The following is a 26,402-nucleotide window of genomic DNA, read 5'->3' on the forward strand; positions in this document are numbered from 1 at the left end:
GGAAGCGTATGAGTGCTGGAGGAAAATCGAGCCATTTTAAAACACTTTTAACATTTTGCTGCGGTGCAAAGGAATGCGAGGTAAAGTTATCCTTCGTTTATCACGGTTCATTGGTTCCAGACCCGACTCTGATGAGTGAATTTCCACAATTTAGAAATGGAGTATTTTCGCAGTTAGGTCATAGAAAACCTGTTTACAACATTCTAAATACGGGTTTTAACATTTTTACAGCCCTCTCGACATGGAATAATACGCCTATAGTCACCTTTACACTCCTCTTACCCAATATAGTAGACATAATAACAGAAAAGAAGACGTATTAGAAATACGTAAGACTCCTGCTAGTGTGTGTTGCTGTAAGGATGATTGTGCCTGTTGTCAGATCATTCAAACCTCCAAGTCTGGTTCTCATGTGCCACTCCGAACAGTACAGTAACATTACTGACACCTAGTGACCAGTGCAGAACGCTACGTATCATCACAGCGTGAACAGTACGGCCTCATGGTTTTTCAGTCAAGCCCGGTTTGGATGGTTTGGTTATGATATGTAAAAGCTCCGACTGCAGCCTCTTATGAAGTCACTACGAAAGCAAATAATCAACAAGGAGCACCGGGTCAAAAAACCGGGTCAAAAACTACTGGCATGAAGGCAACCTTCTGATGTAGCGTTTTTGTTTTAATAACTCCACAAGATAACAGTAGCAGCATTTGAAGTATCATGGAGCATCAGCACTGCTAATGCTTGCTGTGTAGTTTGCGCCTTACCGCTATTACAACATTGGTTCTGTTGGTGCTGTGTTGTAGAAATATACTTGTTAATAAATGACCATCTGGTCAAAAAGAGCTGTTATCCCTTCCCACTTTCTCATGCACTCTGAAGCATTATTCAAGCAAAAAAGTAGAATTGTCATACAATGTATAGTCAATCTTAAAATATTCACAATTTGGCTTCATTTTGTTTTTTATTGGTTTTTATGCTAACTTAAGTGGTTTGATGGGGAAAAGAGCACTGAAGCTATGAATCCAACAGAGGGCGCTGTCTCACAAGTCAATTCACTCAACATTTTCCAGCACGAAGATGATTTGCCAAAACGTCATGGTGTAAAACTACACACTTTGTTTCATTTAAGATGTGTTCAGTAACAGTCAGAGGTATTACTGAGTTGAGAGTATCAAAAATATGGATTGCTAGGGGTGTGTCCATTATGTGCGTTTTTTCGCCATCGAATAGTGGGGATGTACTCTATGTATAATTACTTTTGGAAATAACAGCCTTATTCCAAATATTGCCTGCTTCCAAGTGACCCCTGGGTAAAGAAATGGCTGTCATTGGAGCATTGACTTTATTTATTTCCTAATTTTACAAGAATAAGATCATGTTAATTCATATTATGACGAAAAAATAATGTACTTTTAGCAGCAGGAAGTTGAAATACTTAAGAAAAAAGTTGTTTTTTAAGTCATATGAGAAGCCCATCCAACCATTTTCTATGCCGCTTCTCCTCATTAGGCTTCGCACGGCTATGCTGGAGCCTATCCCAGCTGACTTCGGGCGACAGGTGGGGTACACCCTGGACTGGTTGCCAGCCAATCGCAGGGCACATATAGACAAGCAACCATTCACAAGTCGCCAATTAACCTAACATGCATGTTTTTGGAATGTTGGAGGAAACCGGAGTACCCGGACAAAACCCACCCACGCACGGGGAGAACATGCAAACTCCACACTGAGATGCCCAACGGAGATTCGAACCCAGATCTTTCCAATCTCCTGACTGTGGCTGTGTGGCCAACATGCCACTAGACCACCGTGCGGTCCTATGAGAAGCCAACGAAACAAAATAAAGTTGTAATTTTTTGAAGATTAAGGCATGGATAAACTTATATTTTGAAAATAAAGTCAAATTATCAAGAGAAAAAAGGAATATTCTAACAAGAAAAAAGTCGCAATTTTACAGGAATACATTTGTAATATGGAAAAATAACGTCATTTTAGTGGCACAGCGTTGATTTATTAAGAAAAAATATGTTATTTTTAAAGTCGTCATACAAGAAACAAACTAAACAAAATAAAGTTGTAATTTTTTGAATATTTGGTTGGGGAAAAAGTCATATTACTTTCTGAAGATTATTTAAGAAGAAAGTTGCAATACTTGGAAAATTAAAAAAAAAAACAGCAAAAATTGGGAAAAAAGAGCAAAGACCAAAGTTTATACTAATAATAGGCTTTTCCACCTCAGTCACAAAGCTGAGATGCAGTTTTTTTCTTGAAATATACCGTATAGAATTTCTGAGCATATCTACATGTTGTGGTTTACAAATGATTCAAGTGGCCCTTGCGTGTTCTTCATTCGTTCACAGTGAGTGTCCTGATGGCGTGTACCCCCTCAACAACACAGCGCCTGTGCTTACTGTCACCATTCTTCATAACGGGGGCCAGTTTCACCAGCAGGGGGTTGTAAGGTCCGTTGTGGGTGTCAGAGTTTATGGTCTTGGCGTCCGTGCGTTGGTATTTGAGGAGCTGCAGCTGCTGGTTCTCCTGCTTGAGGTTCCTGCTGCGCTCCATCAAAGCCTCTTGATGGACTTGTGCAGTGTTGAAGCGCTTCTTCAGCTCAGGGAACTCTAGCATGTGCGATGGCTGCACCGCCTGTGTCCCGGACTCCTGGGCTAGTTCTCTAGCAGCCACTAGGCCCTTTTGCTGGCTCTCCAGATGGCGGCACATCTCCGCCAACTTCAGTACCCTGGTGCCCTTGGTGATGATGGTCCTCAGGCTCTTGGCGGCATCGTTGCTGCGAAGGCTGATCTCTTTGATCATCATTTGGACAGGCACTCGATCCCGAGCCATCTGGCTCAGGAGCATGTGGATCTTGGCTTTGGCGTTGTTCCTGGCGGCCGTCAGCTTAGCCGTCATGGCCGAGTTGCTCTTCTCAGTGGTCTCCAGCCTGGACTGCGCCTCGATGATGGTGTTGTACAGCGCCACGCCCTTCTTGGATGTGGTGACCGAGACTTGCTTTTTCATCTCCATGAGCTCCACGTTCTCCTTCTCTATGATGTAGCGCTTCTCTGCCTTTTGGTTCTTGAGAACCTTGACATTCTGATCCAAGAAACACTCCTCCACCTCGAAGGCCTTCGTCTTCTCATACGCCGAGTGAGCCTCCATGGGCTCACTGTACAGCCTGTGGATGGTCGCCAAGGCCTGCTGGTGGTGTCGCTCCAAGTGGATCAACGTATCCTCAAAACCCACTTGAGCCTGCAGGAAGTAGGTCACCATAGTTTTGCTAAGGAACTCAAGCCTGTGGCCAATGACCTCCTGGCCAACGTCCCACTGTTCCTGCAGGAACCTGACCCTCTTCTCCTGCAAGGTGCGCAGACGCTCCACATTCTCCTGGTGGACGCGCCACACCTGGGCCGAGAGACGCTCCGACTCCTGCACGCCGCACGCAAACCTCTCCACTGCGCGGTTCAGGTCCTGATCCCGCCGCTCAAACGTCCGGCGCAGAGCCGCAATGTCCTCCTTGAGCTGGAAGCATCTTTCGCCGCGCAGATTGAGGCGATAGGTGTCCTTCAGCTTCACGGCGTTCCCTGCCGTGTAGGCTTTCTCCTTCTTCAGCTTGTCCCGCAGGATCTGGGGGCGGAGACTGGGGTCGTCTCCTGCACCTTTGCCCTTCTTTCCTTTTCCTTTTTTGGGCATCTCGACTTGCTCGGTTTGCACGTTATGATTTCAAAATTGCAGGTCAGATGTGCTGGTGCAAGGAGGGGGTCAAATATTTTGTTTACACTGAGAGTAGGACAACGATGACATCACTGACTGTCACTTAGTGTGATGCATTAGAGAGAGTGATGCAAAAGTGTCACGATGACATGAATGTATTTATCCTTTGATGAAGTCATCAAGGCATATTTCTTATGACAATTTTATGTACCGCAGTACATGTGGGTGACATCAAAGTAATGTTCAATATGGAAGGATTTTGATTTGTTACAATATTTCGAAATCACTGGATCAAGAGTTGTTCTTGTGTGATCACACACACACACACACACACACACACACACACACAACACTCCAGACATATCGAGCATCCATATGGCCAAATAACTCCAACTTCGCTCATCAGACCACAGAATAGTTGACCAAAAGCTGGGATCTTGCTTCAGATGACGTCTACAAAAGGCCAGGCGAGCTTCCAGATGTTTCTTCTTGAGCTGTGGCGTCTTCCGAGGTCTACGTCCATGGAGACCTCCTCGGTGCAGGACTCGCTCGATGGTGGACGGTGACACCTTTATCACTCCCTGGTGTTTTAATTAGGGCCTTGGTTGTGGTCTGTTGGTTCTTGTTGACCTCTCAGCAGATTTTCCTGGCAAGTTTGGGCGACACCTTACGCTTCCTGCCACACCCACTGAGGTTTATAGCAGCGTTGAACCTCTTGCGCTTGTTGATGATGCTCTGAACGGTTGCCAGAGGGACATCATACTGCTTGGAAATGGCCTTGTAACCCTTTCCTTCACTGTGGGCACATACAAGACGCTGATGTAGGTCCTCGCTGAGCTCCTTCTTGACCATGATGACCAGAAATTGAGAATGACCTGAACACTTTTCCGCTATTCTTCTGGAAAGAAGTCTTATTTCGTTTTTAGATCAGTGTTTAACATTTGGTCAACAATACTAAGGTTTTTTTTTGTTCCATTGTGACACCTTGAAGTAACTACTGGAGAAACATTACCGCATTTGGCACATGTTTTTTGAAATATTGTCAGGGGTATGAATAATTTTGAACATGGCATTTTTTGGGAATCAATCAATAAAATACCCCTGAAATTATAAAGATTTTCTTGAATTTTGTATTGTTGTCATTCTTTCAATTGTTGTTCACATACAGCTGACACACAAACTTGAAAAAATGCATTAATTTCATCATTAAATGAAAAAAATCACAAGAATTAGCAAGGGTATGAATAATATTGAGCACAACGTCAATTGTCATAAGGGCTGGACCATTTTGTCACCAGACCTTGAGAGCATTGACTTTTAATGAATGCCTTAAGTCCCCAAGCAATTTCTAACTTGAAAAACACCATATTTGTGTGTATTATGTATTATTATACAGTATATGCGACTTCAACAAAGTGCAGTCCCGCTCCAATATGGCTGCCATGCTCACGCATCGAATGCTAATGCCGAGCTAGAACTGTAGGCTGGCCAGTGAGGCTGGCTAGCTTGCTAGCTAATATTTTCACTTTTTAAACGATTGAACAATTGTACTTAAATAATATGTGTATAAAATCTATTATATATACGTACATACACATAGTCATTGGCATTGCAAACAATAGAGTACAAATTAGTTGAAACGTAAACAATAGAATGTGGGCTAACGTGCATGTAACGTCATCAATTTGAGACGGAAGTCCTCTTGCGAAGGCATATGATGACGTAGATTGTAGTCGACCGCTACAACTTGACTCATGAATTACAAGCGAAGCAAACAATGCGTTTATAATAATTATTATTATGACTAAAACAAGTTTTTATGCCAGTATGCTCTAAAATTCTACATGATTGTACATTGACTATTTGGTGGCTGTTGAATAGACACAGCGTCATGTCGTTTCTGGTGGATTCTGTCATCATGTTCACCTCTCAGGTACCATAAATTTAAATTGTCTTACTAGTTATGCTGTAGTTTAACCTTGTTCGTAAGAGGTTACAATTAAAAGTAAAAGCATAAACTGAATAAAACACTAGTCTTGTGTCTATGGTGCATGCCCGCACAGCAATAGTTGTGTTTTTCTCCATCTGCAGGTGCTATTCTTTGGATTTGGATGGTTATTCTTTATGCGGCAACTTTTCAAAGACTATGAGGTACAAATCATGTCTGACGAGTCTTTATTATCGTTATTCAAGTGTTAGCCGTCATCCCTATTAAAGACGTGTGCATATGTTGCCAGGTGCGTCAGTACGTGGTACAGGTGGTCTTCTCCATCACCTTTGCTTTTTCATGCACCATGTTTGAGCTCATCATCTTCGAGATATTGGGTGCCTTAAGTAGCAGGTATGCACATGATCTCTCTTGTTATTCGATGCATTTAAATTGATGTCTTTGTCTGCTTCAAGTTCCAGGTATTTTCACTGGAAGCTGAACCTCTATGTGATTCTGCTTGTTCTCATCTTTGTGGTGCCCTTTTATATCGGGTACTTTGTCGTGAGCAACATACGCCTGTGTAAGTAAAGACGCCGAAGTGGTTTGACTGGCTTTATACTGCGGTATTTAACAAATGCCCGTTTGCTTTGTGTAGTGCAGAGACAGAGGCTGCTTTTTGCGTGCATGGTGTGGTTTACCTTCATGTATTTCTTCTGGAAGTTGGGCGACCCATTTCCCATACTGAGTCCAAAACATGGTAAGGCAGCGTCCTCGCTCCGGCTTGCACGCAAACAGTATAAGCACAGTGCGTGTCATTTTGGTATCCTATTTTCTTCAGGCATTCTGTCCATCGAGCAGCTCATCAGTCGTGTTGGTGTGATCGGAGTCACGCTCATGGCTCTCTTGTCTGGCTTTGGTGCCGTCAACTGTCCCTACACGTACATGTCATACTTCCTCAGGTAGGCTGAGCGTTCATTTTGCTCGCAGCTGCGTTCCTCGTGATCTCATGATGATTCAGTAAGTCGTAACGACAACAAAAGAAGTGGTGGTTGTTTTTTTACTGTTTTAGACTTGGACTGTAATGATTCACAAGGGAAATTGGTTTGTTGCAGTAGCGCAGTTGCAGAAGAAAAAGAACAACAATCGAATCAAATGCAGCACGATATGAATGAAATATAATAAAATACATGTAGAGAGGAAGTAAGGTAAAGAAGATTAGCATATTTTCAAATAGTGGGTCTCCTGCGGGTGCCCAGAGTCCGCACTAAACACGGTGAGGCTGCGTTTCAGTTTTATGCTGCCAAAATCTGGAAGAGTCTTCCAGAAGATGTGCGACAATCCTCAACTTTGGCAATGCTGAAAACCCTTCTATTCAACTGTGCATTTGACCACTGAAAGCATTTGCTCTGCACTCTTCATTTGCATTTATTTTTTTATTTTTTGTTCAATGGAATGATTTTAGAATGATTTTATGTTTTAAGGAATGATTTTATGAAGTGATTTTACTTTTCTTTTCTGTCAAGCACTTTGAATTGCCATGTGTGCGAATTGCGCTCTAGAAATAAACTTTCCTTGCCTTGATTACAAATATAAGTCAATTCAAGTAAATGTGCAGGATATTCAAGGGAGGACAGATAGTCCAGCGCTATAATTCATAATTATGATTAAGTATTATTCATAAAAAATATTTAATTCATATTTTTTGCTTTATATATATATATATATATATATATATATATATATATATATATATATATATATACAGTTATTACTTACAGGGCTACAGGCTTTTTTTTTACATTTCAATCATAAATTAATGCATGCCTTAAATTTTTTTAAAAATAATAATTATGTATGTATATTAGTACATTTATTAGTTGTTACAGGGCTATTGTTTATTTTTAATTCAATGTTTTATTTGTATTATTTATTGATGTGATCAATATTTACTCATGCAACGATGTCTATATTCTTTTGCTTTATTCGTTATAACTGGGCTACAGGTTTTTTTATGAGCATTGGAGACTCTAAATTGTCCATAGGTATGAATGTGAGTGTGAATGCTTGTTTCTCTATATGTGCCCTGCCATTGGCTGGCCTGGACCAGTCCAGGGTGTACCCCGCCTCTCACCCGAAGTCAGCCGGGGTAGGCTCCAGCATACCCCCCCAACCCTCGCGAGGATAAGCGGCATGGAAAAACGGATGAATGTTTTACCACGTGTTTTTTATTTTGCTGTTGTTTTTTACTTTTTCCAGGAACGTAACAGACAGTGACATCCTGGCTTTGGAGAGGCGGTTGCTCCAAACAATGGACATGATTGTTAGCAAGAAAAAACGGTACGTTAAAAAAAAACAACAACATTTTTTTTTGAAGTTTATGTAATATGTTTTGTGAAACACGTTTGCACTCGTGCAGCATCGCCATGACACGCAGACAGATGTACCAACGTGGCGAGGACCACAACAAACAGACGGGACTGTGGGGCATGATCAAGAGTGTCACCTCGCCGCCAACGGGAAGCGAAAGTATCCTTCATTTCAACACCCACCTCATAGAATTGCCTCTTTCACTGATGGGCTTCCTAAAAATGACGGACATGTTCGTCTGCTTCAATGCAGACCTGTCTCTCATCCAGCAGGAGGTGAACGCTCTCGAGGAGCTCAGTCGACAGCTCTTTCTGGAGACGGTAGACCTGCAAGCCACCAAGGTTGCACGCACACACACACACACACACACACACACACACATGAACACACATCATTAAAATGTGCAACATGTTGCTGTTAATAGTAGCTCACTTCCTTCGTGTTCACAGGAGCGCATTGAGTACTCCAAGACGTTCCAGGGAAAGTACTTCAACTTCCTTGGCTACTTCTTCTCCATCTATTGTGTGTGGAAGATCTTTATGGTGGGGGCACAAACACAGGCTTGGTGAATTATTATTATCCATAATAATATTTGTAATTTCAATTTCCAAGGTGTGTTCTATCCACCACAGGCCACCATAAACATTGTGTTTGATCGCGTGGGAAAGACCGATCCGGTGACCAGAGGCATTGAAATAACAGTCAACTACTTGGGCATCCAGTTTGATGTAAGACCTCATTGAACTCACACTACACAGAGAATGAGGAAAGGGAGTCACATGTTATACAACACAGTAAACTACACGGACAAACTTACAAGCCATCCTAATTTTCCAAAATTTACGCTTACGATACCAACTTTTTTCTCTTCATATTTGGATTTTATTCTTGTAAAATGACTGCTTTATTTTGTTTGCTCATATTATTACAACTTTTAAAAGACAACAGTTTTTCTTTAATATTTCAACTCTGTGCTACTAAAATTCCGTTACACGTTGGGTCACACTGGTGGAGCGTGTCGTCCAGAAACCGGAGGATTGGTGGTTCGATCCTTGCTCCCTCCACCTGGTCACCCCATTCATTTTGCCTCCAGTGCTGCCCACACTGGTGTATGAAAGTGATGAATGTTTGGTGGTGGTCGGAGAGGCTGTAGGTGTGAATTGGCAGCCACGTTTCCATCAGACTCCCCCAGGGCAGCTGTGGATACAGATGTGGAATACCACCACCAGTGTGCGTCTTGAGTGAATGAATAATGAGTTCACTTCATTGTGAAGCGCTTTGGGTTTCTTGAAAAGCGCTATATAAAATCTCGTCCATTATTATTATTTTTCCTTGTAATATTACGAGTTTATTCTTTTTTCATGTTAAATTTTTGAAAAAATATTATTTCATGTTAAACTATTTTTCCTCTTAATATTTTGACTTTATTCTCATAAAATCATAGCTGTTTTTCCATGCTGTTTTTTTTAGTTTTTTTTTTTTAAATTTTCCAACAATTTCACCTTTTTGCTTGTAAATTTTCTTGTTGTAATTATGACTTTATTCCCATATTTTGACTTTTTCTTGTGACATAACTTTTCCACTTATATTACGTTATTCTCATAAAGTTGGATTACAACTTCTCTTAATATTTTGACCTTGTTCTTGTAAAATTACTGATTTTCCCATTTTTGCTGCACTAGTTTTAGTTTTCTTATTCAATTATATTTTTTAAATATGCCACAGGCCACTCAAAAAAAAAACAGCTACTGGCTGCAAAGGCCGCATTTTGGACACCCCTGACTTAGGGTGAATGAGGTGTGTTTTCTGTGGGGGAAAAAACAACACAATTTTTGTACAATTTTTTATTATTTTTTTAAGTCTACTTTTATATTGGAGCACACGAGGGACAGATTGTGGTATTTGATTTTTTTATTTGATTTTTTCCCCTTTCAGGTGAAGTTTTGGTCTCAGCACATCTCCTTCATCCTGGTGGGCATCATCATCGTGACATCCATACGGGGTCTACTCATCACCCTCACTAAGGTTCATACAGTAGATGACACAATGGCGACACTTGTTCACTGTCTGAATGACTCTTCTTCCTGTGCAGTTCTTTTACGCTATTTCCAGCAGCAAGTCTTCCAATGTCATCGTGCTGGTGCTGGCTCAGATCATGGTGAGATGACTCGCTCTTCAACTCATATCGTCATCTTTAAGCCGGCGACGTTAACACGCGTCTTCCGTCGTCGTCAGGGCATGTACTTCGTGTCGTCGGTGCTGCTGATGCGCATGAGCATGCCGCTGGAGTACCGCTCCATCGTCACGGAGGTGCTGGGAGAGCTGCAGTTCAACTTCTACCACCGCTGGTTTGACGTCATCTTCCTGGTCAGCGCCCTGTCCAGCATCCTCTTTCTCTACCTGGCCCACAAGCAGGCGCCAGAGAAACACATGGCGCTCTGACAACACCTCCACTACCCGGGTTATTACATGCATTTTTTAAAAATCTTTAATCAGAGTGGAATTGATCCTGTGCAGTGTTCCTGAATCAGGAGCGGATGCCATGGAAAAGTCCAGAATAAAAGTTTTGATTTGTACTTTGTATTCATTTTATTTTTTATTTCGTCTGAACACACTGGAGCAGACCCCATTTTTGTTATGTGACTGTCAATTTCACATCGCTTTGACTAAAACATTCAATAAACGCAGCAGTTTTTCTATTGAGGGCAAAATAAACATTCTTATTGTTTGTTCAGGTTCTGTATTTTATTGTTTGTTTTTTTACATAAGGGGACGTTCTAACTTTTTCGATAAAAAAGGAATTAAGAAGTACAAAGAAGTCTTTTCAAGCACTAACAGAAGACAATTACTGTACATACTAATTCTTCTCTACAGGATATCTCAAAAGTAAGTACCCCCCTCACATTTCTGCAACTATATTACTGTAGCTTCTGGTGGGACGATTATAGAAATGAAATCTGGATATGCATGAGAGTAGTCCGTGTACAGCTGGCAGTATAGCTTCACTACGCACTGAAAACAAGTCCATGCATAATCATTGTCTAAATATCTGGCAAAAGAATTGAGTACATACACCCTCACGGTGAACATGTCCAAATGGTGTCCGAAGTGTCAACATTTAGTGTGAGGAATCTTGGAATCTTCTTCCACTCCTCCTTGTTAAGACACCTTGTGCACCTCTGCTTCAGAATGTCACGGTGCACGTTGAAATTCACGTTTTGCCTAAATAAAAAACAGCTCACCCAATGGCGGCAGCACTCATGCAGCCCCAGACCATGACTAATGCTACGACCACCATGTTTGACTGCAGGAAAGACGAAATGATCTTGCTACTCACTTGTGTTGCCAGTGTAGTCATTTTCATTCTAAACTGCTATACAAGCAAACGTAGTCAAATAGACGCTAGATGGCAGTGACAGCACATTCCCTGAGCCCATCGTCAAATGATGTATCTATCATAACATGCTGTAGTGGAGAGGATTTATTTTGTTTATAATGAATGATGAAAAATATGGGAATTTTAGGGGAAACTAAACAGGAGACGTTGAGGAAAAGGGGTAAAATACGGGAGTTTCCCAGGGAAAATCAGAGGGATTACTGTCATTACTATTATTTTACAATATTAAACGGATAGATATTGCAGGTCTTTCCTTCCTGTAGCTGTCAGACGCCATAATATAAACTGCTCCACAAATCCGGTACAATAATCGTGCAATAAACTGTGCAATAACCATGCAATAAACCTGTGGCTTGCTCAACATGCACACAGCTGTAATTAGTGTATAGAACTTCTTGATTTGTCTTGCCTTGATTTTGCACTTTCTATGCTCATGTGTTCTTTTTGCTGCTGTAAACCTGGAATTTCCCTTTGGGCTAATAAAGGCTTATCTTATCTTATTTTAATATAAATTAATAGAGCTACTAAAGCAAAAGAGATCCAAAACAAGAGCTGTAGCTTATTCAGTGAGGGGCAAACTAATACAGTCATGCTGTTCCATGGTTGAATACGGCCTCTTATTAGTCAGAATATGCATATTTAAGCTAATGTTACGTGTTTTTATGTGCCTAAATTAAGCATGGTCAAGCACAAAAATAGCTAAAAGAACTAACATACCAAAATACTGTAAGGTATTGACAATATGTAGTATTGTACATTGGTCACTAGGTGTCAGTAATCTTACTGTAATGTTCTGTGAGACACACAAGTACCAGAACAACAGGCTTTTATTGCAGGTTTGAATTATTTTAACAGGCACAATAATCCTGAATAAAAATCCTTAATAAAAACACGGGCGACTATTGGGGCCATACCCCACGCCAAACTGAAACGCAATTCTGAACTCCGACATCACTTCCTGTCCATCCCTCACTCAGTTACCCAAGGGCACACATTTATAGCAACACATACGAGCAGAAGTCTTATTTGTGTCTTAAATGGCTTATTTACACTTATCATGTCTACTGTATTGGATAATGGGAGGTTAAAGGTGACTATAGGGGTGTTATTTCATGTCTACAGAGCTCTGGTAATGTTTAATAATGTTTTCTATCCTCAAAGGACCAAAATATTACATTTATAAATGAGGAATCCTACGTTGCGGAAATTCACTTACCATGGTTGGGCCTGGAGAGGCAATAAACAAGGGATTACTGTATAGATATAAATATACAGTACATATACTGTATATACAGCGAGAGAGACGTTTTGCTACAGCTCTTGTATTGGAGATGGACCTACTGGTGTGACCAGTGTGTGTACAAGAAGGCTAATTGGTTGGATTCATCTTGTGTGTTGTCTCTTCTTAAAGTTTGGCATCCAAACTATTACAAGACGAAGATGAAGACACGGACGCCGTCTGCGAATGGAGAAACATATGCAATTGTGTTAGCGACAGTATTGACAAGAAATGTCAAATGTGTGCACTTATTGTGCAATTAGCTTGCATTTCCAGTAGCTTTGTACGTTGACTGTTAATTGAAATGTTTCATTTTTGAGGATATATATTGTGCGTGGATCTTCTTCCTCTGGACAGAACAGAGTGTACATTCCTTCATAGAATATTTAAAGCTGCTCACCCTGTCTTTCGTTGGAGTTTGCTGTTCCTCCTCTTGGTTGTGGACTTGTCCTCGTGACGTCTCCTGCAGCAGCTCCCGTGTGATGGCCACCCCTTTGGCTTTGAGTTGCTCATAGACGCTCTTGGTGGCCACCAGCAGCTCCAGAGAGCTTCCGCTGCTGTGGATCATGGCCACCACCTCCTCGTGAGTGCTCTTCTCCACATTCATCCCGTTGACCTCGACCACCACATCGTCGTCCTCTAGACCGGCCTGGTCGGCGACTCCGCCCTTCACCACCTGAGATGAACCGTGTCCTTCCATGTCACACCAGTTTTGATCCTCTAGACATCTTTTCTTACCTCTTTAATGTACTGGCCATACACCCCCAGGAGGCCGTTTAAGTGGAAGCCAAATCCAGCTGCTGCCTTCTCCATCTTACACAATTTAGGCTTGAGCTCCTCATCCTCATCCTTCTTCTTCTCCTCCTCCTGCGCAGGTGTGGATGGTTTATCCAGGAGTAAGGTGGTTGCCTCTAAGTAACTCGGTGGGGAAAGAGAGTCCTTCTTCTCCTCCCAGAAGAGCATAGGTGACACTTTAGCCTGTGTGGGAGCCAACATATTGGACACAATACAGTGCATACTCTACTTTACTGAGCCGCGACATCACTTCATCAATTACGGTGGTGTGGAAAGGTGTTTCCCCCCTTCCTGATTTCTTGTTTGTCACACTTAAATCTTTCAGATCATCAAACACATTTAAGTATTAGTCAATAACAACACAACTGAACACAAAATGCTTTTAAATGAAACTTTTTATTATTAAGGGAGAAAAAAAAATCCAAACCTACACGGCCCCGTGTGGAAAAAAGTGATTTTTGTCATTTGTGCATTTTACAAATGTGATATTGTATTTCTGATTTGACTTTGGTAAAATTGTAAACGTTTTTACCTTAAAAAGCGATGACACAATTCTTAAAATGAACGGTTGCAAAAGCATAACCACCCAGGCTACTGTAACAGTAAAAATATGAATTGTTATGTGATGAGTTATTACAAGCATGAATAACTATATAGAGTGACTCAATGACAGTGTCAATCAAAAGTGAGCATTATTATCTTTGTAACGGCCGAATTTATACAACAGAAGCCTTTTGCCTGTTGGGTCTCATAGGATTGTGCTGGTGTGCCTAATATTGTGGCTGGTGTGTACAGTAAGGTCCAGTCAACTAGAGCGGTGATGCTACAGCGTGATCTTACCTGAGCGTACATGAGGTCAGTGTCCTTGTCCACCACTAGGAGGCAGCACTTGTCGCCACTCTGCCTGATAGCATCCACCACCTGCTCATGAGTACAGCCGTTCACCTCCTGGCCGTCCACAGCGACCAGCCTGTCCATGTCCCTGAGACCTCCCATCTCTGCTGGACTCCCTCTGTCTATGTCCCTGATGACGTGTCCTGTAGGAAGGGACGCCGTCAGCATGCGCTCATTTCCTTGGTTAAAATAGTTGCCGTAGACCTGCCTTCAGTGCTGGGCTCCTCCCTGAGCAGGAAGCCATATCCGCCGGGCCCTTTGGTCAGGTGGACGATGCGTGGCCGGTAAGGGAGACACTTAGTGGTTGCGAAGCGTGCGGCTATCTTCAGGGACACACTTTGGTAGTACCGGTCCGTCTCGTCATCCACCAGGAGGAACATGAGGCTGCTGCCCGCCATCTTGATCTTGTCCACCACTTGTTCGTGCGTGGAGCCCTCGATGTTGTCTCCGTTGACTTCCAGAAGACGATCGTTGAGTTTGACCCCGGCACTGTCTGCCACACCGCCCGGAACCACCTCCGTAATGAAGATGCTCTGGTCGCCTAAAAAAGGATTTCAATGATTTTACGTGTGTTTTGTGCCACTGTGTGATGTTTTTCAAGTCATTTTGTCTCTGTTGGGAGTGAGTACAGGTCAAATTTGCCAGAGGATATTCTTTAAAAAACACTTTGTCGTCGTCTCTGTTTCTTAAAGTAGCCTAAATGGCAAAGCTACACAAAAAGCGACACACTTGACAAAATGCCCCATTGAAAATGCCATTTTTATCCTCCTGTATGCTTTATGTTAATATTTCATCTGCTGGCCTTCTAGTTGTCATTTTCATATTTGTCCACCAGATGGTGCTACTCCCCCCGCATTTCAAAGCATGTAGCAACATTTCACACCTTTTTACTGCTGTCTGCAAAAAGATGGGGTATTAGCGCCACTTTGAAATAAAAATTCTGAGATAAACTCGTAAATTTAAGACTTAATTCTCAGAAATTTAGAAAAAAGTTTGAGATTTGAGACAGCTATGAAAAGGGGGGACTAATGTGACCTTTGGCTTTGGGCATGTACCGAGGCCGGGGTAAGGAAGCTAAATGCTAAATGCTCAACTGCTTTGTTTTGCTGCCACGTTATAAATAAAAGCCTGCCTGAAGCATTTATGCTCTATTTTCTCCCTTGACACATATGTCACAATGACATCAATTTATGACTTAATTCTCGCAAATTTACGACTTTGTTCGAGTAAATTTACCACTTTATTCTCGGAAATTTACAACTTTATTCCCGTAATATTATGACTTTTTTCTCGTAAATTTACGACTTAATTTTTGTAAATGTCAGACTTTTTTTCTCCTAAATTGGCGACATGATTCTCGCAATATTGTGACGTCTTTTCTCGTAAATGTACAAGTTTATTCTCTTAAATTTACGACTTTACGTATTCTCGTAATATTGTGACTTTTTTTTCTGGTAAATTTATGACTTTATTCCCGTAAATTTACAACTTTATTCCCATAATATTATGACTTTTTTCTCGTAAATGTACAACTTTATTCTCTTAAATTTATGAATTTATTCTTCTAATATTGTGACTTCTTTTCTTGTAAATGTACAACTTTATTCTCTTAAATTTACGACTTTATTCTTGTAATATTGTGACTTTTTTTCTGGTAAATTTATGACTTTATTCCCGTAAATTTACAACTTTATTCCCATAATATTATGACTTTTTTCTCGTAAATGTACAACTTTATTCTCTTAAATTTATGAATTTATTCTTCTAATATTGTGACTTCTTTTCTTGTAAATGTACAACTTTATTCTCTTAAATTTACGACTTTATTCTCGTAATATTGTGACTTTTTTCTCGTAAATGTACAACTTTATTTTCTTAAATTTAGGACTTCATTCTCGTAATATTGTGACTTTTTTGCGTCAGGTCTCTGCACTGGCTGCCTGTCCGTCAGAGAACAGACTTTAAAGCAGCTCTGCTTGTGTACACGTCTTTTCACGGTCGCTGACATCTTCGAGCCTCATAAACCATCTCGGGCTCTGAGAAGCTCAGGGAGTGGTCGCCTGCGGGTGTCCAGCTGCGTTTCAGTTTTATGCTGCCAAAATCTGGAACAATCTTCCAGAAGATGAGCGCCAATCCTCAACTTTGGCAATGTTTAAATCCAATTTGATGTTTTTATGGAATGATTTTATGAAGTGATTTTACCCTTCTTTCTGTAAAGCACTTAGAATGACCTTGTGTAGGAATTGTGCTCTAGAAATAAACTTGCCTTGCCTTGCCTAGTGATAACAGGAGTAATAACAAATCCTTCTTTATATTTTGAAATTCAAGAAATAATTTTAGATCCCTAAAACTTAATTAACAATTGATATGTATTGTATATTTATGTGTGAAATAGTTAAAAGAGTGACTCATTTAAGGTGGAAATAAACATTAATATATGATATTTTTCAGCATTTTGTGCGTTTTATGATGCGGTCAGTAAACGATCTCACCTTTAAAAGAGCGAAGAGAGAAGCCATAGCCAGAGCTGGACTTGACCAGGTAGCAGAGTCGAGGTTTTAGAGCCTGCTGGGCCACGCCGTTGACTGCTGGGGGGTGTTGAGGCTCACCCAGATTCACTCCTTGCGTCTTCGCCTGCTTGTAGGAAGCTTCATCCAGAATGTGGAAGGTGACTGTCACCCCGCTGGTTCTCACCAGCTCCACCACCTAAAAAGCCATGTCAGAAAGTAGTACAGGACTCTCTAGCACAGTACAGGTCCACTCGCCACACACACACACACACACACACACACACACACACACACACACCTCAGAATGGGAAAGCCCATCGACAAATTTGCCATTCACTCGAAGGATGCGGTCTCCATCTTTCATGCCTGACAGTTCGGCAGGACTACCCATGTCCAAGCAGCGGATCAGGTGGCCATCCTCGCCTTGCTCCACCCTCAAGTAGAAGCCAAAAGTCTGACCCGGCATCTTCGTTAGAGAAATCACCTTTGGTTTGTACCCGGCCATGTTCTATGGCATATGCAGAAACAATCAGTCAGGACTTATTGCAATGTAACAACATCCTTTCCCAATCAAATGACAACAAAGTGAGCAAAGTATCCCTGCAGCCTTAAGAATTTCCTCCAATAAGTTTATGTTCCATGCATGTGTCACACTGACAGTTAATGGTTAATCACTTAAGCTAGTGATGACTCAGGCTGCAAAGGAGAGCTGAACTTGGAACCCACGTTATTAGTTGTCAAATGCTGTTGTTGTAAAATGATGGTGAAGCGCGGCGTGTGGTGTTGGTTGACAAGCACGTGCACGTGCACGTGCGTCTCCAAATCATTTGTAGAATAGTTCAAAGTTAGGGATTTAACAACACAACATTCACAAAAATCAAAAGGTAGTTGTGGCTGACTTTGGGAGAGGCGGGGTTTAGTGCACTGGTCGCCAGCCAATCGCAGGGCATGTATTTACTGTATGTTTTGACGAGTAATGGGCCACAAAACAGATGTCACTTAGAATTTCTGAAAAAACGCGATATTGATAATCCAACTGCGATATTGCACCTGCTTTTTGTGCAATATGCTTTTTCATTTCTTTTTTCCCAATTTGTAAGGATAACATTTTTTTCTTAAAATAGTATTTTCAAATTCTTTTATTGGGAAGATTTAAAAAGGGTCATAAAAGAAGACATTGGGAGATTTTGGAGATACATTTTTGGAAAGACACACTTTTGAAAAAAAAACATTTTGTACTTTTTTCTGGGAATGTAAAAAAAAAAATCTGAGGTAAACGGCACACATTTTGAAGATACCGTATTCTATGTTGCACAGCGACAATCTAAAATTTTATTTAGATTTCTGTTTTTCTTTTTAAAGTGCAACATTAAAAAAATATATTTCACATTTTTATTTTGTATTTGAAAGATTTGACAAAGGGGTCAAGTACAGGGTCACTCACCATCAGCTCCAGTCTTCACTCGGTCGACGTCCCAAAGCAAGAGCGCACCTGTGGCTGCTCCAGGCGAATCCAGAGTCTTCTCAACGCACACGTCTTCAAGGGGGACTTTGATGGGCCAAAGGTGAGCCTAAAGGTTGAGTTATTTAACAGCGTCTCCAAGGAGTGCCTCGAGGCTGAGGCGTTATGTCATCTGTTCTTGGAAAGATGTTTGTGACGCCGGTTATAAAAATGCAACACCAGGTTTTACAAAAGTACTTTATTGCACATTTGGGATGCAACGGCTTGTAGGCGCAGATTTTGTACAGGTTTTGCTGAGAGGAACTGATAAAAACTAAAACCCCTTATTAAAAAAAAAGGTTCCCCACCCCTGGTTTAGCAAATGGATTAATAGTAAGCTTGGTGGGGGGGTAACACCCCCAAAATACATGAAATTACATGTTACATCAAAAAGGAACAATTTGGTTCATTTTTTAGAGAAGAAAAATCAAACATTTTTGGAGATGAATGCTTTTTCATGACAGTACAATGACTGTTACCATTTACTAACGTCCAACATTCGATCTTTTGAACCAAATGTAATTATTATGACATTATTTCAGTTTATTTTTTGTTTAATTCATACATTTATATATTTTATTTTATGTAATATTTTGCAATCAGTGTGGCAATACAGGTGACAAAAACAAACACAAAACCGATTTAGACATGGTCTTTAACCGCGGGAGGGTGCTGAAGCTATAAAAACTTAAATTATGATTCCTCAGCTGTTTGGGATGGGACAAAGGTGGCACCATCTCAGCTCAGTCCTGAAAAAAAAGAATGCTAAAAAAGAGAAAGCATGAATGTGTTCATTCATAGCAATTTTTTGTATTGTTTCGATGTAAATGTGACATTTTAGGTACGACTTATCCAAAACTGTAAGGGGCCTTTTTCTTCTCTTGACCTCGTGAATGTTTGGTACATGAAAGCTATGGCAAGGTTGGTCCAAGGCTGCTTGTGGGATCCAGTTGGGACAGCTAAGCTTCAGGTGAAGCCTCGGCCGGAGCCCCGGGTTGAGCCCCGGGTTGAGCCCCAGGTTGAGCCTCAGGTGGAGCCTCGGGTGGAGCCTCAGGTGGAGCCTCGGGTGGAGCGTCTGTCTCCTGTTGAGTCAGGCCTGTGATACATTTAGGAAACCATTTGAGAACAGTAGTGGAGCCTTGCTCATTCCAGTCGCCTTCAGCCCTGTCCTGCAATATGTGGAAGAAGAATATATCATCAAACATTTACAATTTGTATTGTGGCTTATACAGATGCCATTTTAGAAGAAAATGCGACAATGTGCACTGCAAAAACAACATTTCAAGAACGTAAAATATTCCCCCTTTTAAAAAATAGTTTCAATTTTCAATCTTAGCTAGCAATTTTTACATGAGAAAAATAATCTCATATTTAATAATTAAGAAAGTTTGTCAAATTAATTCTTGTAAAGATAATCTCATATTTAATAATTAAGAAAGTTTGTCAAATTAATTCTTGTAAAGATATTTTTGTTTTTTAAAAACAACAAGCTAAAAACTTCATTTCGATTACCCCCCCAGCTACAGATTAGGAATATTTGTCTTAAGTTAAGAGTTCCTGGTTACCTAACTTTCTAAATTGAATAACAGACTCACACACAGACAATATAAAATCTAAAGTTTTGCTGATTTCAGACCAATGTGAAGGCTGCACTGTAAGTTTCCTAGCGCGTACCAAGATTTATTAGATCAAATCTGGCCGTAAAATCTCATTTAAGCTTGTGTTTTTTGTTATTAAAGACAAGCTAAATGGGTACGATTATTAAACTTCATTCCTTCTTCCTCGCTCCGTTTGAAAGACTAAGTTTAGAATGAGTAAATTGGAGAGGCTACCGAGTTAGCTTGGTAGCTTACTAGCTTAGTGTCGGCCGTCTCTTATGTCCCTGCAGTGAGCCTGTAGCCTTTGCAATGTGGTGTAAACAAAGAATAGGAGTTTAAAGGTGACTATAGGGGTGTTATTTCATGTCTTCAGGGCTCTAATGATGTTAAAAAACGCATTTAGAAAGTCATATTGAATCCTACTTCGTGGAAATTCACTTAGCACGGTCAGGTTCGGAAGCAATTAACCGCGATAAACCAGGTGTGACTTTCGTAAATCTCATTTTGCTTAAATCTAGCCTCTTTAAAGCAAATTCTATCTCAATTTACTAATCAAATTTGAGCAATTGGCCCTAATTCTTACCTTACAATAACAACATTTGACTTTTTTTAAAAAGAAAAACAGCACTTTTTTTTTTAGTTTTGCCCATCATCCACGATCCTTATGTGAAATATGTGCTATATATCTTTTTGTGCAAAAAGATATATAAAGATATAAAAGAGACACACCTACCCTGCCTACAAAGACAGCTATTAAAACACCTCCAACAAGGTTTCATGGTTTCATATCCACGCCGTAACCATGTACTAACAGGTACATTCATGATAACATGTCATACTTAACAGCATTTTGCCGTATTTTGGTCCTTTTAAGCAGTACCGGTGTCGTGCCTAAGAAGGTAGCCCTGATAGGAAGTGCGTCTCCTTCCGCGGAGGGGGCGGAGCTGAGTTTCCTTGCTTGGATATGATCTTAGCTTATTAAAATAAACAAAATGTGGATCGTTACGGTCAGGCTCTGATTGTCAAATATTGGTATTGTTGTACGAGACATTAATAAATCCTTTTGATTCTGCACATGACGTGACGCCCAAGTTAATAGCATTCACTGCACCATCTGACCGTGTCTTTTATTACCCTTCTCCTTGTAATAAAGTGTAGATTGGTGATCAGCCTGCCAGCTAAACGTAGGCTAAATACTCAGTACTTGATTCAAACAGGCTTTAATTAGGATCAATATGTTTCTGATACAGTAATCTACAGTATAAGAGCATTTCAGCACACTGCCAGGCTCAATTTCACCTTTTTCACTCCGATGGTAGGCTGTGATACAATACTGCAAACAATGGTTATTTACTGCAACTCATCCTTTTCACAGGGTATCATATTTATTTATCCGGGTACAGTATGTCTTTTAAAAATCCGCCCTCTGTTGGTCATCTTGAGCAACATCATAGTATTTATTCAGAAATTGCCAACACTATCAACCAGAACATGTTATGAGGGGTGTACGCATTATTTCCACCTGCCTGACTGTGTCTGCTGCATAAATGACCCCCCACACCCCCACCCACCCATCCCCACTCTCAGACGATGTACTAAAATCATGGAATTATTCTGCAGGTATTTGTGGTCATATGTGACAAAAGTGGTGAATTTGGAGTAGTTTCATTAATCACAGCTGAAGTTAGAGGGGGTACATATTTTGGCCTCCTTTTTTCTTTTTGCAAGATTTGCTGTATAACATGCAATTGATCAAATTAAAAGGGAAGCATAAAGTATGTATATATAAAGTTACACCTTGCAGCAAAAGGCTAATACGCTTTAATACAATACAGCTGAATATACGGTACTCCAAATAAAGAAACTGTTCCCATAGTAACAAAAAAAAAGTAATAATAAGCACTCTTTAAAGCTAAGACAAGACAGCAAGACAAGCAACACAGACAAATTCCTCTTCTGCTTCGGCTTCAGAATAATTCATATGGTTATAGAATTGAACCTGACGATGATGGAAATTTATATCCAGGAACTTTGGTGCAGATTCGTAGGTTAAAAACGTACTAAGAATCGGCAGATGCTCACTGAAAAACAACAACATCGATGGGTGTTTTGTTTTTTTAGCGTTCTCCTCAATGGCCATTGTCTGCGTTGTTAGTCGGAAGAGAATTGACATCAGGCAGCGGCTGCAGCGCTAATGAGTCAACGCACTGTTGCTTGATTACCTGCTCTATCTGGTGGTATTCACCATGCTGCTCACAGCCAATGTCAAACACGTACTTCCCTGGGCCAGATGGCTGCAAATAAAGACCAGGAGCTGGATTATAATTGACAACGAGAATTATTAATAACATATGAATACTCATCAAACCTGAACATGTCGGCCTAATCAATGATGAATTATTTGATGTGCTTTTACACCTAAAGCTAAGGCAAAAATGATGAATGCATTGTACAATTTGAAGTTTGCCATGCAGACATGGAAAGAAGTGTGTCAAAAAGAGAACCCTGGGGTATTCCAAACATGGCTACAGTGAGTCAAACTCTGTCCGGCCACATTTTGTGTGAAATTATTTCTTCTGGCTGGAAATGACACAAAGTGGCAAACGTCTGTAAGATGCGGCGTATTTTTGCTGTGGTTTTAAAGAGTAATTTATACTGATACTTATACTTTTTTCCTAGGTACCCAGTCACTAAATAAAAATGAACTTTAATACAAAGTTTGGCCAGGGTATGAACAACTGTGGAGTGCCTCAAGGTTTTCTTTTTGGTCCACTTCTTGTTATATCTATATTTACTGCATTTTGGTTTGATGCTAACAATAGCAACAAACATATTATTAAATAACTACTCCCCTCAAAACTAAGCATTATTGTATTTGTAATGGCATCATTTCTAATGCAGCTCTTGCATTTGAGTATGTGCTGAGGAATGTATTTTTTTTCCGAAATACAAAACACAACTTACGATGTTGTCGACAAAGTTACTGCTGTATCTGTGGTTGGCGTGGATGAACTCTCCAGTGGACTGAATCTTGCCATTCTCCCATTTTCCAGTGTACACCGAGCCAGTGTCATGGTAACGGTAAGTGCCCTGACCGTGTCTGTCAAAAAAAACCCCAAAAAACAAGCAAAGCCATCCATTTTTTCTCGTTACAGAAAATATCACCAAATAAGAACGTTAAATGCTTAAATGTGATTTGCAAAACACTATTCTCACTGAAAAAAAACGTAAATACAGCGGAAGACCCTGAAAGCAAAGGAAAATACAACTCACCAGTCACACAAAGTTCATTAAGTTAACTCTAATTAACTCTTCTATAGTTGCATGAAGCACAGCAAGACGGCAGTGGATTTCTTGCCATGTTTGCTGGAGCAAAGCCTCATCAAGGGTGCTAAAGGCATCACTGGTCTTTTGCGTCAGGTTGTTATGTTCCATTTCTTTGTTCGATACATGCAATCTTTAACATAATCCCATGTAAATGCAGTTTTTATGTGCGTTGTGGACACCTTGTATGTCTGATGACACAAAACCAGAAAAGGAAATGATTGAGACATTGTGGTACAGAACTGGGGAAAGGAGTGCATATGCCTCATACGCGTATGCGAGAAGAACAGAGTGTCTACACTGCAAAGTCGAGGAGTAATAGGGTGTAACTTCTTTTTACACTTGTACAACGTGACAGTATACTTAAAATTTGCAGATGACACTACAGTCATCGGACTGATCACTGGTGGTGTTGAAACATCATACAGAAGAGAGGTGGCGGACCTCATAGCTTGGTGTCGTGCTAACAATCTCCTTCTCAATACAGATAAGACTAAAGAGATGATCATCGACCCAAGAACAAGGGAAAAGGAGCCGCATAGACCCCTGTTTATTGATGAGACTGAGGTGGAGAGGGTGAAAACCTTCAAGTTCCTTGGCACACACATCAGCGAGGACCTCACCTGGTCTCACAACACCCACCAAATTCTGAAGAAGTCCCAAAGGAGACTGTACTTCCTGAGAAGACTGAGGAAATTTGGCATGTCCACCACAATCCTGAGTTGCTTCTACAGATGCACCATCGAAAGTGTCCTTACCGCCTTCATCACTGTTTGGTACGGTAACTGTACAACACGTGATAGGAAGGCACTCCAGCGGGTGATCAAGACCTCACAGAACATTGTTGGGGCAGCCCTCCCCTCACTGCAAGACATTTATAAAACTAGAGTCCTACGCAGAACACACAACCTCATCAAGGACAGCACACATCCACAACACTCATTATTCACACTCCTACCGTCAGGCAGACGCTACAGGAGTTTGAAGTCCAGGACCACAAGGCTGGCAAACAGCTTTTACCCACAGGCCATCAGGCTTCTCAACGAAGCACTCGCACACACCGCACGCAACACACGCACACACTCATAGCACTTTATTTATTTATTTATTTGTATTATTTACTCGTATTAATGTCTCTTCTGTTGTTGTTGCTTAATTTATTGGTATATATGTTTATGTGTTTGTTTCTTATGTTCTTATTCTTTCTTGTGTTTTCTTTCTTTTCTTGGGAGAATGAACAGAATAAGATTTTCATTGCATGGTATAACTGCTGTTTTACCATGCACATGACAATAAAACTCTCTTGAATCTTGAATCTCTTGAAAACACTACCAGCGCGGTTAATAAAGGTTTAATGATGGTGACAGTTTGAAACAGATGAAGTCAAATTTAGAAATATCACCAAAATCCAATTTGAAGTGACGTGTGATGGTGAAAGTGCAGCAATACCTCATGTGATTCAGCCACTCTCCCTCGTACGTGTCCCCGTTGGAATAACTGTAAACACCATAGCCCCGTCTCAGGTCTTCCGACCAAGCGCCTGGGTGACAAGTCCTATTTGTCTTCAATTCAAACCTCGAACCACTCGTGACATCATGAGAGACGACTCTTAACACACACCTTCGTATTTGGATCCATCAGGGTAGTAGAAGACGCCTTGTCCATGTTTCATGTTTTGATGATAGTCTCCTACATATCTTGCCCCATTGACGAAGCGATATGTTCCCTGGTGACAGCACGCACACGGCACGTGTATTTATCATTGACAGCAGTAACAATCGGTCATACCTTGCCATGTCTTTTGCCATGTTCATATCGTCCTTGATACACGTCTCCTTTGGGCAGGGTAGCTTTTCCCGTCCCATGTCTCTCTCCCGCTTCGTTTCGGTCGCCTTCATATTCCTGCACCAATGAAAAAATCAACAAATAAAAGGCAAAAGCAAGCTTCTTAGCGTGATTGCCGATAATTAAGTTAGCGTTACCTAGGGTACCATATAACAACAAAGTAAAAATATGTTATCTCACCCCGAGTTTATTGCGTTCCTCGTCAAACTCGTCAGAGTCGATGTCGGACATGATAAATGTGGTTAAAAGTCGTAGTAAATGACCGTTTTGTTAAGGAGTTGTGCCAAGTTGAGGTGTTGAGGCGTAGAAACACCCCCAAGCTTAAAAACCGGAAGTCTCCATTAGTTAGCAAATATATTTGTTTACATTTACAATCCTTTTTGTGTATGCGCGTGTTTTCCCCCCACGAACACAGTCATGATCGTCAAATAAATGAACATTCCATGACGGGTATACATTTACATTTTTAAACGCTTTGATATTGTACGCAACCTGTTTGGGCATATTGAGTTTATTTCTCTCGTTTGTACTTTCGTTTCGATTAGGACTGTTTATAAACGAATACGGTAGTTTAAAAATAGCTATCTTGTTAACCATTCCAGTCGGCGAACAATCTTTTCCTCCCTAATTACTGTATAATAGTGTTAGTGAAACCGGCTCGTTTGTGTTTACAGTTGCTATGAGAACGGTGGATCACGTGACAAACATAGTCATTCGTTTTCATATCCAAATGTATTCGTTTTTCAATACTTTAGGCCTTGTTACACCTTTTAATCCACGCCTTTGTATCATTTTACAGTTCAAATGTTTACTTTGCACCACTGCTTTAACTTTACAGGCGAAATCAATAGTTAAAGCTGGAATTCCTTTTAAGTATAAAACGGTGGCTCACAGCACTCTCTAGTGTCACTTAAGAGAACTGCACGCGAGACAAAGGATCGGTAAGAACAAAAGAAATAAAAAAAAAAAATCAAAACTGACAGTATATATCTTTTTCAATTGACAGACTTTTAAACAGAAAAGGGGAATATAAAACAAAACCAGCCAGTGCAGAGATGATGAATTCAAATAAGAAAGTAAAATAAAACTAAATAACAGTAATACAATGTGAAATTATATAAAATAATATACAAAACATATTAGAAATATAGACAATATGTAAAATAAATAATCCAACATTAAAACATATTGCTTTTACATATAATCTATATATTTTTTGCAATTACCTTTTCGACAGCCTTTTTGTTTCA

The 26,402-nt window shown here is 40.5% G+C and overlaps 4 protein-coding genes across 4 annotated transcripts; 1 reads left to right on the forward strand and 3 right to left on the reverse strand.

Moving 5' to 3' along the window:
• Positions 1–2,347: 2,347 nt before the first annotated feature.
• Positions 2,348–3,691, reverse strand: LOC129187525 (dynein regulatory complex subunit 2-like). Its single transcript, XM_054786956.1, has one exon. The coding sequence runs from the start codon at positions 3,689–3,691 to the stop codon at positions 2,348–2,350; it is 1,344 nt and encodes a 447-aa protein (XP_054642931.1).
• A 1,738-nt stretch (positions 3,692–5,429) lies between these two features.
• On the forward strand, positions 5,430–10,733 carry si:ch73-390b10.2 (Golgi pH regulator). The gene is made up of 14 exons (XM_054787078.1): positions 5,430–5,645; positions 5,804–5,863; positions 5,950–6,053; positions 6,116–6,222; positions 6,298–6,399; positions 6,481–6,601; positions 7,899–7,979; positions 8,059–8,168; positions 8,262–8,350; positions 8,459–8,551; positions 8,642–8,737; positions 9,945–10,034; positions 10,102–10,167; positions 10,245–10,733. The coding sequence occupies exons 1-14, from the start codon at positions 5,532–5,534 to the stop codon at positions 10,449–10,451; spliced, it is 1,440 nt and encodes a 479-aa protein (XP_054643053.1). The 5' UTR covers positions 5,430–5,531; the 3' UTR covers positions 10,452–10,733.
• Positions 10,734–12,811: 2,078 nt separating this feature from the next.
• Positions 12,812–17,389, reverse strand: pdzk1 (PDZ domain containing 1). The gene is made up of 7 exons (XM_054787590.1): positions 17,183–17,389; positions 16,867–17,080; positions 14,583–14,915; positions 14,321–14,517; positions 13,424–13,663; positions 13,086–13,361; positions 12,812–12,865 (listed from the first exon to the last, which is right to left on the reverse strand). The coding sequence occupies exons 1-7, from the start codon at positions 17,387–17,389 to the stop codon at positions 12,812–12,814; spliced, it is 1,521 nt and encodes a 506-aa protein (XP_054643565.1).
• A 1,244-nt stretch (positions 17,390–18,633) lies between these two features.
• Positions 18,634–25,485, reverse strand: rsph1 (radial spoke head component 1). The gene is made up of 7 exons (XM_054787351.1): positions 25,333–25,485; positions 25,096–25,209; positions 24,928–25,033; positions 24,757–24,847; positions 22,948–23,083; positions 22,206–22,277; positions 18,634–19,554 (listed from the first exon to the last, which is right to left on the reverse strand). Exons 1-7 carry the CDS (start codon positions 25,381–25,383, stop codon positions 19,345–19,347), a joined length of 780 nt encoding a protein of 259 aa, XP_054643326.1. The 5' UTR covers positions 25,384–25,485; the 3' UTR covers positions 18,634–19,344.
• Positions 25,486–26,402: the final 917 nt, after the last annotated feature.

This window comes from Dunckerocampus dactyliophorus, chromosome 9 (assembly GCF_027744805.1).
Source record: "Dunckerocampus dactyliophorus isolate RoL2022-P2 chromosome 9, RoL_Ddac_1.1, whole genome shotgun sequence".
Lineage (NCBI taxonomy): Eukaryota > Metazoa > Chordata > Actinopteri > Syngnathiformes > Syngnathidae > Dunckerocampus > Dunckerocampus dactyliophorus.

Coding starts and splice junctions, on each gene's coding strand:
- LOC129187525 (XM_054786956.1), bottom strand. CDS start 3,691: ATGCCCAAAAAAGGAAAAGGAAAGAAGGGCAAAGGTGCAGGAGACGAC.
- si:ch73-390b10.2 (XM_054787078.1), top strand. CDS start 5,532: ATGCCAGTATGCTCTAAAATTCTACATGATTGTACATTGACTATTTGG. Junction 6,054..6,115: donor TTGGGTGCCTTAAGTAGCAG/GTATGCACATGA, acceptor GTCTGCTTCAAG/TTCCAGGTATTTTCACTGGA. Junction 8,351..8,458: donor TAGACCTGCAAGCCACCAAG/GTTGCACGCACA, acceptor TCGTGTTCACAG/GAGCGCATTGAGTACTCCAA.
- pdzk1 (XM_054787590.1), bottom strand. CDS start 17,389: ATGGCCGGGTACAAACCAAAGGTGATTTCTCTAACGAAGATGCCGGGT. Junction 14,916..16,866: donor CTCTCTTCGCTCTTTTAAAG/GTGAGATCGTTT, acceptor ATCCTTTTTTAG/GCGACCAGAGCATCTTCATT. Junction 14,518..14,582: donor GGAGGAGCCCAGCACTGAAG/GCAGGTCTACGG, acceptor CCCTTCCTACAG/GACACGTCATCAGGGACATA.
- rsph1 (XM_054787351.1), bottom strand. CDS start 25,383: ATGTCCGACATCGACTCTGACGAGTTTGACGAGGAACGCAATAAACTC. Junction 25,210..25,332: donor AGGAACGCAATAAACTCGGG/GTGAGATAACAT, acceptor TCATTGGTGCAG/GAATATGAAGGCGACCGAAA. Junction 24,848..24,927: donor TGATGGATCCAAATACGAAG/GTGTGTGTTAAG, acceptor CTTGTCACCCAG/GCGCTTGGTCGGAAGACCTG.